A 19495-nucleotide genomic window follows, 5' to 3' on the forward strand; every position below is an offset into this window, starting at 1 on the left:
TTATTGCATAGTTGGCATCGCTGTTGAGGATGCGATGTCACCAGCATCTCCAGATCTCCACAGTTGCGTTATCGTTTTCACTTGCGTGTGGAAGTTTATGCCCTGGAAAAGTATCACATGTTTAGAAAACGTGAAAAATGTAAAATTTAAAGTTTCAAACAGTAATCACAAAAGAATTTAGAAAATTATTGTGCAACACCAACTGACATGGAAATTATTAATACCAATAAAGAAAATGTTCAATTTTATATCAAATGTGATTCTAAAATTACTTATTGCCAAAAACTTATTATACTTATTATAAAATATATGTTATTTACGAGATTCGACAAGAAACATGTAAATTTTCCTGTAGAAATTTATCACTTTACTTACATGTTTTCCGTAGAAATGACTATCACCCAAGAAGGATCCCTTGTTTCCCGTAAAACTAAACATTGGTAGTGGTACCGGAATAGGAACATTTACGCCAACCTGACCAGCTTCGATTCTGTTTATAAATGCTCTTGCTGTAGCACCATTTGTAGTGAATACAGCAGTTCCGTTTCCATAAGGATTTCTGTTAATAATGTCGATTGCTTCGTCCAATGTGTCCGCGTAAACACACGAAAGAACTGGCCCAAAGATTTCCTCTGTGTAACATTGCATTGACGGCTAAAACATAATATAAAAGATTTCTCATTTTACATAAATTTGATTTAAATTAATATGAGAACCGTGAAATGAATTATTAACACTTCATAATAAACGTATGAGTTCAATAAAAAAAAAAAAATAATAGAAAGTTCAAATAATATGATAATGAAATTATTAATCGTTGTAGAAATGAATGTTTCATAATTGAAACTATACACTTTTTCTATTCAAATTTCGAGCAAGATAAGACTTGAATTTTTTACAATACACGTTAAATTTACAGTATAATACAAGTTGAAAACCTCTGTATAATAATATAAAGTTATAATGAGGTTAAAGAAAATTACATTTATTTAAAACATCGTTGACATGGATAGTGAACTGGATATTTCAAAGATTCTAAAGTCAGAAACAAATTGCTTAACCCTTTCGCGACGACGGAACTAGCCATCAGTACGCCACTAACGAACGGGTCGTCGTGCCAGTACTACACACCATACACATTAAGAGTGTCTCGCGTTTTTGGAGCTCCCAGTGTGTCCGTGTAAAATCTTAGAGGATTTCGTTGGAACAGCAGAGAACTTAAGGGTGTATCGGATGAAGGGAATGTTGTTGAGGCCTTGTTCTGTATTTTAAAATAATTCTTCACTTTGAGTTGTCGAGGCGCGAGCCAATGCGACGCGCTTAGTGGATGCCGGATATAACCGGCGCTAGTAGCCAGTGTGAAGCATTTAGTGGGTGCCGGATATAACCGGCGCTAGCCAGTGTGAAGCATTTAGTGGATGCCGGATATAACCGGCGCTAGTCGCGAAAGGGTTAAAAAATGACCTAAACATTGAGAATTTGCTACCGGAAATTTTCTTTCACCTTCTCTTTCAGCTACGTTAATCAGTCGTACTCTGTAATGCATTAAAGTAACTGTTATTCATATGCAAATAAAGCGTAATATAAATTTAACATGTACGTATGTACCTTGACGTTCGTGAGTACAGTTGGCCCAACGAAATTTCCTTTCTCAAAGCCTTGCACAACGAGTCCTCTACCATCGAGAGCCAACGTGGCGCCTTCTTTCACCCCAGATTCGATCAGATCGCATATCCTCTGTTTCGACTGGGGCGATATAACTGGTCCAAGGTCGGTGTCAGGTACGTGTCCAGCGTTCACCTTCAATCTCTTCGCAGCCTCTACTAATTCTGGTACCCAGTCCTTCGATTTACCCACGAATATGGCAACCGAAAGGGCCATGCATCTTTGGCCCGCAGCTCCAAAACTAGCGCCCACGATTTGAGAAAGAGTTTTGTTTCTATTCGCATCCGGCAACACGACGCAATGATTCTTCGCTCCCATATTGCACTGTACGCGTTTTCCGTGCATGCTACTCTGTTTGTAGATGTATTTTCCCTGTAAAGGAAAAAAATTGTACGGTTAACACTATTGATAGCCTGAAAATAACTCAAAAAGCGGAATGCGCCAGGAATTTTTGAACGTCTTCGACAGTCTTTGAAACGTCGATGCGAAGCATGTGTTGTTGCAGAAGAAAATAATTTTCAGCAATTTGCTTAATTAAGTTTTAAACATTCCTACAATACTCCAGCGTAATGGAAAAGTGTCTATATCTCGGAAAAGAAGAGTTTTCGGACCTATATTTATAATAATATGATCTTTCATCCTAAAGAACAGTCGAATACGGTGTTACGTCCGTAACCTCCAAGCCTAGCGAACCTCTCTTGTCTTCGGGGAAACCATAGAAATCCTACAACGATCACACACTCTGTATTCACCAAAATTTCTTCGAGCAGTTACAGCGAAAAGCTACTCAAGGGTAGTGCAATAAATCAGTTAAGAACCGGGCGCGTCACTCGAGACTATGCGAGGCACCGAGAGCCCGACGCTCGAGGATGCCCGTGGGTCGGAGTGCCACGCGTCTGGTTCATGTCTTCGACATCCTTCGATGCCCCAAAAAAGGGGCAATTGTCTAAACTTGGGTAGGCTCGCTGTACTGTCCGGAAAATTCCCAAACTATCTATCCTGAATTAAATCCTGCGGTAGTCACTGTCGCCGCCCCTATCCCAGGTAAACTCCTTGAATGGACTGACCGAAACCGGGGGCCCTGAGGTACGAAAGGTGCGTAACAACGGTACCAAAGTTTGGCCACCTATTTTCTTGTCATCCTGTATTCTTCCCTTACTATGTGCTATTTGAGATTTCAGCTTTCAGTTCCGACACATTGTTGACCACAGTCATTCATTTTCATACACTCATCTTAACACGAAATTATTTATGATTGGTCCAACAATGAGCTGGTACTCAGCTGTGATGAGATGCAAGAAAACATGCATGGCAATAACACGATGATTCAATTTGCATCGCGTGAATTTAGTACATGATTTACATAGTGAAGATTTGAGCAATAGAATAAACAAGGATTAGGAAGATTCATGACTTTTTTATTTAAGCGATGAAGCAATAGATTTGCAATAGGAAAGAACATCTACAATCTGAATATCGAAATCTCAAGTATCCTATAAATGAAGTACGGAAAGTAACAGCGAACATAATTCTTGTTTGTTAATAACTTGCCCCTTTTTGTAATTCTAGATTGCTTCTAGGTCGCTTGAAAATAGTGCAGAAGAAAAGAAATTCTTTTCTTTTACGATAACGTATTCTGCATAGGCAACAGCAAAGAATATCTCAAATTTTTCTCCTACGAGACAAATTTCAAGATAGCTAGTACACTAAATGCAGGCTGAATCACGAGAAATAGAACACTTAAATATGAGCCAGGTAGATGCCAAAATGATTAACTCCACTTTTTGAAATTCTTCCAATTTTTGTAACGAAGCACATGCTTGATGCTCATCATAAATAAAAAAATTTGATAGAGTTAGTCGCTTTGGCTCATATATCACTTAGATTTGAACATAGGAGTAAATGTCAAACGAAAGAGTTGTGTAGTTCAAGGGGGCACATGTGATGGTAAAAACAAATTCTGTTCGGTTGCTTTCAGCGAAATGGATGCAAAAGTAAGGTAACTATTTTCTGTATTTATTAAGTTCAATTCAACAATTTGAAAATTTATCGTTAATTGAAGTATTTATAAGTCTTTATCGCTTGATCCTAAATTCTGGAGTGCAAATGTTGAGTGTTGGCCATAATGCTATCAAGTCGGAAATATACGGTGCCACTGAAAAAGGATACTGGTGACATTCAACTAACCTTAAAGGTAATGCCAAAACAATCTGCTTTTACCATTACATTTGCCTCCTTGAACTATACAACTCTTCTGTTTGACATTTTCTCTCATGTATAATACAAACCTACATGTGCACATATTTCGATGTTCTATTTCTCGTGATTCACCTTTACAATCATTATATGGGCAAGTTTGTGTCGACATTGTTTAATAGTGTCATAAATTAAAACCTTACACGTTGATCTTTTCTGAATCGTATTCCATATGATATAAAATTAAAAAAATATTTACAATATAGTACTACAATAAAATAAGGAATTGAACGGAAACATTAAAAATTCGGATAATTTTTCCGAGTCAGGCTCGACATAGGAATTTTTGCGTTCAGATAGCATACAATGATAAATTACAAGCGATAATAAACCATTTTTTATGCATTCATATTATACTGAAACTTAATATTTTATAATTGTATTTACTGTAGCTTTTAGTGGATAAGATGACATAACATGTTTAATATGATTCCCATTTTGTAGAATTCATTTTTCTTGTGCTTTATGCTAATATTTCAAGAGGTATTTCGGATATTTTTCTGTTTCTTTTTAACCAAGATTTTAGACCAAGTCTAATTTTTTTGCCGTTTTAACCTTTCCAAAAATCTGAAAAAATTCTGGAGTACCTATCAAAGCCTCTGTTACACCATACAATTGCTCGTTAAGTCAAATGTTTCAAACTTTTTTCAATAAAACTATAAATTCCTTTTGAAGAAATACGGGAGTGAAATTTGGCTTGGGTCATCGATGACCCAGGTTACCAACAGAGGGTTATTTCCTTCATTTTTGAACGACCTTGAACATTATTGTGTCGCAGGTCGTTGAACTCGTTTCAACAGCCTCCTTCATACAATACACTACTCAAAACTGTGAAAGGTTCTATTACGCCATATAACAATACGTAAAAGGAAGGGAAGAAGTGCTGTAGGCTTCATAGATTGACATATTATTCATGCTATGCTACGAAAAATATTGGCACTTGAAACAATTATTAAACAAAAATGAGAAAAAAGAAAATAGTTTAGGTATGCGTGGAACTATAATATTCTAATATTACAGATTTTTGATTTTATGAAGTTACACAGTGACTTTTTGTTTACAGAAACATGTGCTTCTAACACCATGCTTTATTTTCACAAAAAAAAATTTACAAAAATTATATGCCGTGTTGACAGGACCAATGACTGCGATACATGATCCTCCAATTGTTTCAAGCAGCGTATAAAAACAATTATAACTATTATTACATAAAAACCATTTCAAATTTTACAAAATCTGTTCAAGCCGTCACATTGCCTAATAAAAAATAACGAAACTTTGTCCTCTTCTATTTTTCTCACAAATCTATCACTTGCGAGAAAAACGCCGGGAACTAATAGCGTGAACAGTCTGTACCGGGAGTCCGGAACGAAAACTTTGTTCACAGCAAAGCAAAGAGAACCTTTTCAACTTTTATACAGCGGCAAACACCTGACGGGAAATTGAATACCGTCTCTAGACGTTTGTCGCGCTATAAGAGACGTGCACATAGAGAATGATTGATTGAAGATTTATTGATGTCCACAAAAACTTCTTGAGTTCCTCTGTATGTTACCATAAACAGCATTTTAATAAATACAGTCTCGCAGACTGTTGAAGATATGCAAAAATTGTTTGATATGGAAGGAGATTTTGTGTGGTACAGATAGGTTTTTTCGTGTACGAACTGGTAGAGGAGATTTCAGAGTCAACTTAATTGTTTTAAATAGGATACTATACATCTTTGTTCATAATATGATAGCATTTGTTAAGACGAGTACAACGGTGTGCCGCATGAGGATATTCAATGTATATACACTCTGTCCAATTTAAGAATAACCTCGCTCTCGGACCAATTTTCGTCCGTTCTGCGCATAGACAGAGAGGGTAAGACGGAGAAAAACGTAAGTAAGTGGGGGGTTTGGACGTTCTAGCCCTGCCTTAGGCACGTCCCATGCGCGAAGCGAGGTTATTCTTAAATTGGACAGAGTATAGTAGGTCATAAATTAGCGATGTAATCGTGCTATGAACTCGAGTTAGACCACTCAGTATCTGCTAAACTCGGGTGCTGTTTTCGGGCTGCTGTGTTTACGACCTTCTACTGCACATAATTACCTTATGCGGCACACCGTTGTACTCGTCCTAACAAACGCTATCATATTATGAATAAAGATGTACAGTGTTCCATTAAAAAAAATTAAGTTGATTTTGAAATCTCCTCTATCACTTCATATACAAAAAAACTATTTACACCATACAATGTCCCTCTCCATATCAAACAACTTTTTCACATCTTTAACAGTCTGTTAGATATTCGTGCGTTTCCAGTTAACATGTTCACCGCAGTACGGGGCACATATATAGACCGTGTACATCGGCTTTTCGGTATTCAAGGGTTATCGACCTTTAAAATTGACGATTTTCGGATTAGATGGATCTAGTTCTGAATCACTCGTTTTTCTTTGCCTAATTTTTGGTAAAACTCCTATTTCACGTTCACTTGTTAGTAAATGGAGAGTGACGTCTCTGTTACGAGCGATATCACACTATTTCCGCGCAATAGCCAAAATCGGCCCGGTACTGGCGACGAATCCGCGCCCAACTGAGTCGGTCGTCAGTGAGTGGCCACTTTAACCATGAGCGGTAGATAAAGTGTTAAGTAGTACCTTCGACCTGAGCGGCTCGTTTTTCATTGAACCTTCGCTACATGCTAATTGTAAGCAGATATTTCCGTTATTCTTCCACCATTTTCGCCGTAATAGGCAGTTATCAATCTTTCGTGTAAAATAACAAAATATAGTGAAAAAATAAGAAATTTGTCTCGTACCGCTAAATAAGAAAGTCCAGTGCGGGGTACCATTAAAACGTCTACAGAACAGCCGTCCCGTACCGTCAAATAGGAAAGTCCTAAAAAAAAACTGCCGTAGTGAACTTGTTAAACGGGACACGCTGTATATTATGGAATGATTTACGGAACTTTCTTATTGGTACTTGTCGTCCCAGACACTCTCCATATGGAAATCGATAAATCTATAGTAATACCGAATCAAGTGACTAGAATCTGATAAATGGAGTCAACCAATATGTAATTCTGTATAGAAACGAGATTTCCCACTGGAACGAACGCGAAGAAAACAGTGATCGATATTAACGTACCGCTTGATCGGAACCGACGAAAGAAACCGCCTTGATGTCCGGATGTTCGCAGATAAAATCAACGGCGGCATGTTGACCGTGGATAACATTCAACAGTCCAGGCGGAGCACCGGCCTTGGTAAACAGATCGGCCAGGATCATCGAGGCCCCTGGCACACGCTCTGACGGCTTCAAAATTGTCGCGTTTCCACAGGCGACCGACACAGGAAACGACCAAAGAGGTATCATCGCGGGAAAATTGAACGGACAGATGGAGGCAGTTACACCGAGCGGAACTTTGTAGGAAATTATGTCCATATCGGTTGCGATGTTTGGCGTGCTCTCGCCCATTTGCAGAGAAGGAATTGCGGCACATGCGTCGACCACCTCTGCAACATAAATCAACAACGGTCACGTGATGTATCGTATATTGTACCGTACAGCGGCTCACACTGGAAATTCTCCACCACCTTGAATTTTCCAATTTTGTCGAAAATGTGCACTATACGAAGTGCATGGTATCTTTGTAATAAATGTGATAACATTTCATCTGTGTTGTTGTTTTGAATATAAAAAATAATGTAAAACTTTGTACAATAATTGATGAAAGATTAACACATGTAATTGAATCTATGAAAAGTAGTTCACACTAAAAGTCGTCCATCTACAATATTTGGGGATGCCCTGAACTGGAGTATCTTCTGACAAATTGTTTTTGAGTATTTTTCCTTCAATAAGCAATAAGTTAACTTAGTTTTATTATATTATTTCATTAATTTGCATATTTCAGACGTTTTTTGGAGAAATGGAATCCCAGAAAAACAAGCCACAGTAGAAGAACGAAAATTAGTCATTTTTCATCATTATCAAGGCGAATCACAACGTGAAATAGCATAAATTATATGTAGGGTGTCTACAGTTTTCCGTACAAATTTTGCCAGCGTGTTTTATAGGTAAAAATAAGGCTAGAATGTTGTCCAACAAAACAATATGAAACGTGAAATAAACGCTATGCTCACGTTTGCATTTTAAAGTGTTGCCCCCTTTTATCGATAAAAGCCTGATATTGACAAAAGTACCCCAAGGCTTGCTGCCAACTTCGAAAAGTATTGAAATAAAAATGTTCACGCTGAAAATATTGTGAAAAAATGATTGTCATGCTCGAGTAACACATTTCGAAAGAATCAAAATTGCTCGGAAATACACGAATCAGGATTTTTCTTTTTAGAAAAACATACTTCCCGCAGACGAAAGCAAATTTAATATACAGGGTGTTCTAGTAAAACCCGAAGTCCTAAATATCTCCTTGGTTTTTAATAATACTGGAAAGTATATAAGACATAATCTCAATAGTTTCCAACGAGGAATACACATTCAAACGTGGTGAACGATTTTTATCGTGTGCCACTGTGCGTGGCTTGAAACGCGATTCTAATTGTTTGCTTAATAGGTATGTATTGATCGAGATCACAATAGAGATCGCAAAGTTCAGAGTATATCGAATGTTGAATGTTTTCTTACATGGTTGAGCATTTGAATTTGTTTGATCCATTAAAATTTTTTTGATTTTATACGTCATACTCTTATTTTAGAAAACAGCTAATACATCATTATCGTATAAACAACATACATATAATTGGCAAAAGTATCGTCACACTGATCTAACTTCGAAAACAAGAAGATTTAAGTAAGGATTGTAGATAGATTATTGCTCATAAAATATCACGACTGAAAATGAACTCTTTAAACATTCCTAATGCACGCATTCTAATTTAATTAATAAATTATACCCGAAGTAATATTTGAACATGAATACTAGCATCAATGAGCAATACTTGTTTCTACGAGAGTATTTATTAAAAATATGTCCTGTAATAAAATTTCTTGTAAAATTTTGAATAGCAGAACTTACGAAGTCCTCGAAGAACGTCTCCTTCAGCATCAGCCATTGTTTTTCCATTTTCGTTCACTAAATTCTTTGCAATTTCTTTCTAAAAAAAATTACTACATAAATTTAAAGCCATTTTTAATATTACACGATAAGAATTATGAACAGAATCGTATAATTGTTCATTTTTGTTCGAACTCTAATGTGTGTAGGCATAAGTTGATCCATAAAATAGAAAGTATTTGCAATGAATCTTCTCATATCTCTTATTCACAATTTATGATAAAACCTAATATGAGTAAATGATTGTACTATAAAAGATATTTACAATCTCAAAAGATAAAGATCCTATTTCAATAAGCATACCGAGTGCTCGCGTATAAGTGCTTGGTACTTGAACATCAAAGTTTGCCTAGTGAGTACGCTGGTATTTTTCCATTTTTCGTAAGCTTTCTTCGCGCTTGTCACGGCCATTTCCATTTCTTCTTTCGTGCATTTTGGCGTGCGACATAGCAGCTCGTTCGTTGCTGGATTATGCACGTCGGTAAATTGTGTGGCCTTTGAATCTGAAACAAATTGAAACCTTTCTATGACTCTGTGAATAAAAGTAAACGTCAATTTGTAAACGTTGATCTTTGAATGTTAAGGCGTATCCTGTAGCCGGATTTATGGCAGCGAGTCAAGTGGTCGCCGTCGCAGGCAAATATCGCTTTCTCAAAACACCACAAGTGTTTATTGCGTTGCCTGCGACACTTAGTCCCTAGGACCAGACCCTGCCATGAATCCTGGAGTCTCCGAACGGAAAATAGAATGCACCGGAGTAAACTGATTGGTGATTTAGAAAAGGAAAAATCACCAATCAGGGTGTTTTTGGGAAAATAGGAGTCTTCGTCGAGGGAAACCGCAGAGACTCCGGCAGAAACACTTTGCAACTCACCAGAGAAAACATTTAGCGACTCGCGGAAGAAACACTTTGCAACTCGCGGGAGAAACACTTGGCCACTCGCAAGTGAAACACCTCTCACTTCGCAGTAGAATTTATATCTTGAATTAGTTGTAGAAAATAGAACATAAAATAAAAACTTAGTGTTTCAATCAAGAAACTGGTCCTTCGAAGCCTTAGAACATTAGTCGGCACACACGTGCAAAAACCGGCAAAGCTTGAACGATGGAAAGATCAACCGCAAGCCCCTAACATTGAAACTTTTAAATGTAACAATTTTAGGATATTCCAAAAATAACATGATAGGATTTTACTCGTTTTCTCGCGACCTAAAATTTTTTACTCAAGTAATTAAAGTTTACATTCGGCTAAATGGATTCGAGTGTACGTTTATTTGTTTATCCTTTCGTCTACTTATGTTTCAAAGGGTATAAATTCATAAATTACAAATTATAAATTCACTTAGTGAGTTAATTGTTTCAATTATAAAGGAAATTCATTTGATCTACTTCAGGACGGGTTATAAACACGAATTTCTCTAAATATTTTATACACTGCAAACAAATTTTATTTAACTCTGGCTGTACTTCAAATTATTTAATCGCTATATTAGAAGAGCTACATTCTTCTGAGTTCATGTTGCGTTACTTTCTGAGATTCCACCTTTGATCTTTGTCTTAACCCTAGTGCGTTCTTTCGTTACTCTGCACGCTTGAGGTTTTTGGGTCTTTTTTGACCCAAAGGTCTTAGGTGTAACAATTTTTGTTACCAGCGCGCCATATGAACTTTGGTAATGAACTTTCGATGTAATGTTAAGGGAACATAAATTTGATAACAGCAAAAGTAATTAAAAAGATAAGAGGGCGATGGGTCAAAAAAGACCCGAAGACCGCTCTAGGGTTAAAAATTAGCGCTCACAGTGGGCATATTTTTCAGCTAACACAGTTTTCTTTATACTTACATAATGCCGACAGAAACGTGTCATATTTTTAAAAAATTATGTGCAAAAGTGTCGTACAAGTTGCGATAATAATAATAATAATTTTAAAAATGAAGTGTACTGGTATAAAAAAAACCACTTCTATTGTTATTGCACAGATAACTTCATGCTTATTTTGAAAATTTTCTACATACTTAAATGGAATTAATATAAATGAAAGAGAAATTATTTTCTAAAATTTGTTTCCTAACTCAACAATAATAAAAAGCAATCACAAGGAGCATATTTGTTGGAACTGTCCTTACACATTTTATACATGGAGCATAATACTGTTGTTCGATTTGTAGGCGAAACTTTCTATACCCAGTATAGCCAGTATAATCCATTTCATTCTTAAATATTTCTCATTAAAGCAATTCTTAGGATTTAATTCACCTCGAAATACAACGCATTTTCTGTAGTGTTTCAATAGGTACTTCAGCAGTACTTCTGAACCATGGGCGTCAATTAAAAGGCCTTTAAGCACGCACTTAAGTATTTACAAGGGGTTGTATTCTACGAAAAATATGTTCTGAAGTGCTTTCAAAGGTAAAGGTATCTGCTCCGACAAGATTGTACATACGTTCCATTCTCGGCAATTATGTGTCTTAATTTTTTCACAATTAATTAATAAACAAAATAAGTGAAGCATTCTATCTCGAATAACGGTGCATTAAAATTAGCAATATTATTTTACATTTGATTTATTATTATAGGTTGTCCAATAATTGAAAAATGTTAAAGATTGTTGAATTGTGCACAAACATTTTATAAATTATAAGTTGAATAATCTATTGTAAGGCGCTGTGCGACGCGCCTAGGCAACGACCGCAGGACCCGAGCCGCAGGGGGCCCTAGGCAAGGAGCAGCGCAGGCTGCACCCCCACCCCGCGGCTTGCAGGGCCCTAACGGCCGAAGAAGCGTATAAAAACGGGAAAAAGGACAGCGGCCCACACATTATCGTACCTGGCCATCGGCGAGCGAACCGACGTCATTTTAATATCTGTCGTTTTAAGCCCCTTGTAATTCTTTACTCTTACACTATGCAGACATTTTATACATTATAAATTAAGGCGGTGCACCTGTTAGACGGTTTCAAAAAACCCATTTATTATTTAATTTTCTTAAAGTTTCAAGTGCGTAGAGCGTCTTGCCAAAGCGATATTTAAAAATTCGAATTTTTGGCGAAGTTATGGCAATAGATACGGGAACGGATTGGGTCATGCGGGAAACCACGCGGATCAGATGAAGCGGAGATATTGCATTAGAGCAATATTTCGTTGCTTACGAAAATGTAATTTAAGGTTTTCTTATCACGTGTGATATGATAAAAAAAGAAACAAGGAAAAACTAACAGATAAGTCGATAAATTAATTGACGATACATTACCGCCGTTTTGCGGAAAGAAAACTGTTGACATTGCAACATTTACCGCTGCTAGCATCTTTGACGGGGGAAAAGATAAATATTTAAGAGTGATGCAAGTGATGCATTTAATTTTAGGAATAAACAGTCACAACTTTTGCAAAATAATGGACGAACGACGAATAAGAAACTCTGAAGAAAAATTACTCAGAAAAGCAAAGAAGGAGACTGCTGACAGTTTCTCTGATGCAGAAGTATTGCTATATGGACTTGGAATAGCACATTAAAGGTAAAATATAATAAACCTCTCTTTATCAGAAAAGAATTTTATCTTAAAACTTCTTTTACGTTTTTCTCGAAACTGTTTTTTAAATTGACCAACGCAAAATCTCCGGAACTACATATCCGATTTCGTTCAAATTTTTAGGGAATATTCTCTACAAAGTATTCTACAATGTGGCATAGGATTTTTTCGATATCTCAATTACTTAATTTTTTAGAACCGTTTAAAGTTGATATTTTTTTTTAGTAAACAGAGATTTTTCCTCTTCAAAGTGTCGCCGTTTTTATAATTATTAAAATTTTTTTTTAATCCTATGCTACATTGTGGGTAATACGTTCTTATTTATAAATTTAAAAGAATTTTTTAATCTCACAAATCCTTAATCTTTTTAACATTGTACCCCGATACTTTTTCACGCAGACTGTTGTGATGAATCGATCTACAGTAAAAAGAAAAGTGATTCCATTTAGAAAAAAAGTGCATTTGCATTTCTTAGACGCATCGTTGCATTTATAAAAAAAAAAGTAGGCTCTCCTCGAGATATAACCCGTCCCAATTGCGAGAATCACCGTGTATAATCACCGAATCTGTTCAGAATAATCATAGACGGATAAAAAGATCGAAAGGATCAGATTTCAATAAATAAAAGCAAAAATTCGAGAAAGTTCATCGGTATCTGACGAATACGAATGGTTTAAAAAATTACCGAGGATAAACATGTGTAAAACGTGCGCTACGTTTATAACGGTGTTGAAATACTGTAATTATTTGAATTTCAGTAAGATTTAATCAGATACGAGCATAGAATATATTAAATTCCTAAAATTTCCTAATCAAATAATATATCCACTGAGAAATTATTATTTTCATTGCATTTTTGTTTCAACATCCAATTGATTTCAAGTGGCAAATGACGTTGAAGTTTAGCATTCAAGAAACTTGTATGCAACTTTTTAATGTAATAAAATAATTACCTACGAACTGGCCATCAATGTACATCTTAACTGTCGGTACGCTACTGCTGTAAGTCCTTGCAGCAAATTGCGCCTAAAATATCATGAAATTCATGTTAAACAATTCCTGATTTCATATTAGAAATAATTCATGAAATTCGCGTTAATTTTATTCGTGTAAAAATGCTATTTCCACGTATTTCATGTATATGCGATTATGTAAATTACAGGAAAAAATTAAATGCATAAATGAACTCTTTAAACGATTCATGTATATTGTACTTTGTAGCAAATTTAAATCTGCGCCCTCTATTCGTCGCATCTATTTAGAAATACGATTATGCGAAATTTTAATGCCACAGTATATTAACCCTTTGCACACGAGTGGAGACTGAAAAACGACATAATTGTTTCCCACTCGGTAGAAAATTGATTTTACAGGACAACAGGTCTATAGGCCTCTCGTAAATGTCTAATCAGCGAAATGGTTTGAAAGAACTAATCTTCAGTGAACTGTTACAACGACTTGTATAATATAAAAATCCATTAAATATAGAAATAAATTTGATTTGCAATTTATAGCTAAAAGATCCTCGAGTGCAAAGGGTTAAAATAAACGATTGATAAATATTTAACTAAGAAACTACTATACAACCATATAACGTTCAATATTGCCCAACGAGCAAAAAGAAATAATAAAAAGTTGTTTTCTCTACAATTTAAAAAATTTCCACAAATGTTTACTGCAAGCTTATAAGATCGGAATTTTCAGTCTTGGGACTATATATTTCTTTTGTCAAAAAATGATCTTTACTGCTATTTAATTACTTCCATGCAGTCGTCAAATATATTGTTCCCCTGTTACATGCAGAATAAATTCTATAACTGAATTATCAATTTAACTTTTGTATAAAGTTATTTGGATTGGATATTGCAGTAATAAAAGGTAAAATATGAGAATAAGTGATATTTCTCGGTAGTGGCGGCTCGTCCATAAGGGCTGCAAGGCTGCAGCCCCTCCAGTATAAAATGAAAGTTACTGTTTTATTATCGCCGCTATTAAGTTTATATATATTCATTTAAAAACTGTTATTTTCCTGTTTGTAATGCCGTCCGCTTTCTAAGTAATTGTCTTTAGCTTTATTAATAATATAATTTTTTCAATCCATATTGATCTTTTTTACTTTTATTGCTACAGCCCCACCGTTACAAATTCTTACGAGCCGCCACTGTTTTCCGGTGAAAAAGTGCCGTCTGAAAACAAGCATTAATCGAAATTAAATCATTAAGCAACCAAATAAATACTACGAAAAACACTGAAGATTATAGTGAAAGTTACTTTAATTACAAAAACAGATTAAAAGTATAAATGCTGGATCAAGAGAATATTGTAACGCTACTTCTTTTTCTTAAATAAAAATGCGCTACAGCTTACCAAGAGATAGTTACAAATTTATAACCTATAACGTAATTCCATTTCTCTGATAACAAGCAAACGTATCGGTTATACGAAATACGAGTATTTACTGATTGCTCGAAGAAGATTAAACAGCGCTAGAATACATTTATAAATTTGTTTGGTACATGATAAGGCTATCCATAGAGAATGTTGCACGATAAGTTTTTCACGCGATACTCTTTGTTCCCTCGCATACGAGTTTTGTGTTACGTAAACTACGCGAGCTCTATTGCACTAGATTGGTAATGACATTCTCCTTTATAAGCGTTATTGGCTCTGGTCATTTCGATTCCGATTCAATTGGAACAGAGGCACATACTCTCCCTTGAAAAACAACACACCGTGAATCATCGACGAGTTCAAAAGAGGAATAACTCCAACTTCCGGTTTACTTTCACATTAATGACCGATTTAAACAGTACTTGATTCACATGTTAAGTAGAATCGCGTGATCTTGTTACGAACCATAGTTCAAAGTCTTAATAAACGATACGGATATTTGAAATTCGATATGAATAAATCGTCAAACTTTTAGTCTTTATATTAAAACTTAGGGCAAAATTAAAATTAAACACAAAGAGTGGAATTTCCTTTTGCTTGAAGAAAGTTTCATAATATACTTTAGTCAGAAATGCATCACTACAAAATCCAAGTTGGCAGAGTACACAAACCATTGCACTGTTATTAATTTGAAAGGAGAAAAAGATTTTACAATGAAAAATAGTTGAAATGAACATAATGTCTGTACAATGATATACAAACGTTTGTGTATTTAGTATTTAGAAATTTTGTATTACTAAATAGAAGATAGAAATTACTTTTAACTTTGTATTTTATGCAAAGCAAATTTATAATACTATATTACTACGTAATACAGTTACAGAAATTTTCTCGAATAAAGAACAAAAGTTCAGTAAATCTTTAATTTAAATACAGTGTTTTATCGTTGAGTATTACAGGAACTTAAAGAAATAAACTTTTCAATGAAAAAAAAAAAAAATAAAAATATTTTTATTTATAAGAATAAATATATTTTTGTTAAATTTAAGCATCGAACAAGTAGTGAGAGCAATTTTTGTATCTATTAATATAAATGATCTACAATACTACCTTTCAATTACAATTACAAGTTCATTAATTACTTGTATACTAACATAATTCTGTTACCTTCCTTGACATATTCTTTAATCATATCAAAAGACAAATTGCACGTATGTACATACTATTAAAAATAATACACAATCATCTTATATTTAATTAAACTTTATTTATATTAATTCCAATTTATATATACGTATAATATGTGTAAACGAACATTGGTATTGTTTAATGATAAGGTTATTTATATTGATAATGTCTATAACAGCGGATATTAATAGTATGGCAGAAATGTAACAAGCTGTTAGATACATGTATGTAACATGAAATGATATAAAATACATCTTCCTAAAATGTAATGGAAATACAATTGAAATAGAGATAAATATATTACGATAAATTATAACATTTTTACTGTAAATGACATACATATATTATTGAAAATTTATAGCTGTAACATTTCAATGAAATATATTGCTACCATAAATAGTTCAAACAGTTCTATGACAAAAGTAAATTACATACTCAAAACATTTTAGTGTTTTTTAATTGTATTAATTAAATTTTGTTGAATGTATTTATTTCTGTTGATATGATTTGTGATGAACATTAAATGTAACATAAATAAACATTAAGAATAGTACAAAAATAATATAAATTTCTTATACAACATTAATAATAGTGAAAAAGTCATCTAAATATACATTAACAGCAGTCTAATTAATTAAAGTACTTATAATATTTACACAATTATAATGAGAAAAATATAAAAGGAAATGTCAAACAAATTAAACAGAGAAGCCAATGCTTAATAAAATTTACTTAAGCAAAGCTAGATTGTATTTTAAAAAATGTTTATTCATATTTTAAATATACAACATTAATAGGCAATTGATGAATGATGAAGCAAAAATTGATTTTCATTAAAATAAAACGTACTGAAGATTAGACAGATGAATTTATATCAAAATTTATTAAAAAAAAGCATTGAACTCCAAAAATTTTGTATTGTTCCATATTTAAAAAGCTTAACAAGATAACATTTGCATCGCTTAACATTTACATGCGTTAACTCACTTCTTATTGCCGTATTTCAGAAATGAAGTTATAGAATATCCAAACAAACATATTAAAATTTTTTGACGTACCTCCCATTTAACAAATCTCACGAGAAGCGCCATAATTTCAGAACACGTTTGTTGCCGTTTGTAACAGAACTGATTGATTCTCTAAAAAAATGGCCAACTGTCGCAATGCAAGGCGAACGTTTTCATTGAAGTTAATTACATCTGTTTACAAAATTTAGAAGGATCGATGTTTTCAGAAATATTCTCTGTTCACTCGACAGTGTCCGAAGAAGTCACGAGAATAGCCGAATAAAGCGTAGCACTATTATCGATTCGATGTTTGTTACATTATACAGCAGATATATCAGAAAATAGTGAATTTTAGTGGTTTATTAAACTAGTAAATTTTTAATTATTTACAACTAATAACACTGTCATTACTACTTTTGGAAGCAAGTGTTGACTCACGGATTTAGGTCCATTCCAATGGCAATTCATCGCCGCTTTCCCACATGGGTTGATGGTTCAGAACACCAGCAGTCATTACCACTGACAGAGGCGCGCAATTTAAATCGCTGATATTCGAGACAATGGTTAAACTTATAGGAAGTCAAAGGATTAGGACAACTGCTTATCATCTACAATCCGAAGGCATTATTGAACGATAGCATCGTTCATTTAGGCCGGCAATTATGTGTTATAACACTAAAAATTGAGTAGATGTTCTTCCTATAGTTTCTACGCACTTGGATAGAAAAATACTGGTGGTCAGCATTTTGTACACAACACTTTGAGTTTAAGTACCTTCGAAACTTAAAATTAACGATATGTTATTCATGTTATTCGATTTATAGAAAATATCTTCCGCCTGAATGTTTTTATCGGCGTATCATTCCATTAGATTAAAAAAATTTTATTTTTGTTGAATACGTTTATACATAAAAAAGTTGAAAATAACCTTGAAAACTTACATGAATAAAAAAGACAGAAAAAATCTAATATTATCACCGTGAAGGTCTTTTAAAACCGTATTATCTATAACAACAAATTTTGATCGGTCCACTGACAACGAAAATAACAAAGGTGATCACATTATACAGCTCACCTTGTATATTGTGATGTTAGTGGTCAAATACGAATTTATGTCCCAAAAACATGAATATTGCACTTGATCTTTCATTATTTGCCTAGTAAATATGGCAGAAAATGGTTATAGTTTCCGAGAATTTAATTTTAGATAAAACATAAAAAAAAAATTTTTATTATAAACAATGTAAAGTAGTAGCTTTTAGAAATCTTCCAGAATTTTATTGATTGTTTTGCATCACAAGCGAGATCGGCTAATGACCAACGGCAGTCGATACCGGTAAATTAAAGACAACAAGACAACCAAGACAATACATCCAAATGTATTTTTTTGTCACATTACCCCGAGGTTTCAAAATTAATAACACTTGGTATATGTCATATTTCGAACTTTAGGATGAATCAGAATGGATTCAGTCATACAGATTTGCATTTTGGGATCCAATTGACAACACAATAATAATGTACACAGGACCAATATCGATCGATTTGAATCATCATGAATGATGCGATGCAGTTCTTAAAATGACCGTTCTTAAGCGTAGAGTGCGTTTCAAAACCAGTAGTTTTTGACGACGTCGGTATTCCAGATCGTGTGACAAAAAGTCCCATAAAAAAGTACCCTATAGCACAGACGAGGTACAGGATAAACCTTACACATAATATATTTTTGTGTCCAACGTTCTGAAATACCGATCGTGTAAACAATCAGAGTTTTTTTTATGCCTTCTGTGAGTTAGAATTACATACAATCCAACTATCAAAGATGGTAAAATCGACAGATGTCAAACATCCTCTTTTATTAAATTTGCATATAAAGATACACATATATATATATTAGATTGCGTGTATAGAATTGTTCACGATCTTCTGACAGCAGTAGAACACACGCATATGACGAATCATCTACTAATAAATAATTGCTTTACTTTTTTATTTGTAATTTCATAGTTACCTCTAATTTCAATTCTACCCACTACTAATGTTGTAATCTTATTCTAAACTGAATCGGTAACGTTGGTAACGACACGAAAATGGTAACAGTCTTCTCGGTTCCAAAACCCCAAATAAAAAGTCCCATAAGATGCAAGGTCTATCCTGTACGTCATCTGTGCCTATATCTCGTCTGTGGTGCCGTAAACACAAAATCACATAAGGTGTTAGGTCTATCCTGCACATCGTCTGTGCTCCGGAGTCGTGTGACAAAAAAATACATTGGATGAGTGGTCTACCCTATATTTCGTCTGTGCCTATACTTCATTTGCATTGATAGGTCTATTCTATACCTCGCCTATGACGATAATCATCATGTCCATAAGAAAGTATCAACAGTTGAAAA

The 19495-nt window shown here is 34.3% G+C and overlaps 1 protein-coding gene across 2 annotated transcripts; it reads right to left on the reverse strand.

The window, feature by feature from the left end:
* On the reverse strand, window positions 1-17602 carry LOC108573379 (probable methylmalonate-semialdehyde dehydrogenase [acylating], mitochondrial). Of its 2 annotated transcripts, none has more exons than XM_017935820.1 (8): window positions 17539-17602; window positions 13468-13540; window positions 9290-9489; window positions 8948-9026; window positions 7057-7424; window positions 1609-2037; window positions 376-654; window positions 1-102 (listed from the first exon to the last, which is right to left on the reverse strand). In XM_017935820.1, the coding sequence occupies exons 1-8, from the start codon at window positions 17566-17568 to the stop codon at window positions 1-3; spliced, it is 1560 nt and encodes a 519-aa protein (XP_017791309.1). In that variant the 5' UTR covers window positions 17569-17602. The 2 variants fall into 2 exon arrangements, with proteins under 2 accessions (XP_017791309.1, XP_017791308.1); XM_017935819.1 differs by lacking the exon at window positions 17539-17602 and adding an exon at window positions 17152-17238.
* Window positions 17603-19495: the final 1893 nt, after the last annotated feature.

Source organism: Habropoda laboriosa, unplaced genomic scaffold (assembly GCF_001263275.1).
Source record: "Habropoda laboriosa isolate 0110345459 unplaced genomic scaffold, ASM126327v1 scaffold146, whole genome shotgun sequence".
Classification (NCBI taxonomy): Eukaryota; Metazoa; Arthropoda; class Insecta; order Hymenoptera; family Apidae; genus Habropoda; species Habropoda laboriosa.

What these genes read in the sequence shown, in the direction of transcription:
- LOC108573379 (XM_017935819.1), bottom strand. Translation starts at nt 17,184, where the DNA reads ATGGCGCTTCTCGTGAGATTTGTTAAATGGGAG. An exon ending in CATTGATGGCCAGTTCGTAG is followed by an intron (nt 9,490 to 13,467) that starts GTAATTATTTTA and finishes AATTTGTTTCAG; the next exon opens with ATTCAAAGGCCACACAATTT. An exon ending in GTCATTTCTACGGAAAACAT is followed by an intron (nt 103 to 375) that starts GTAAGTAAAGTG and finishes ATACTTTTCCAG; the next exon opens with GGCATAAACTTCCACACGCA.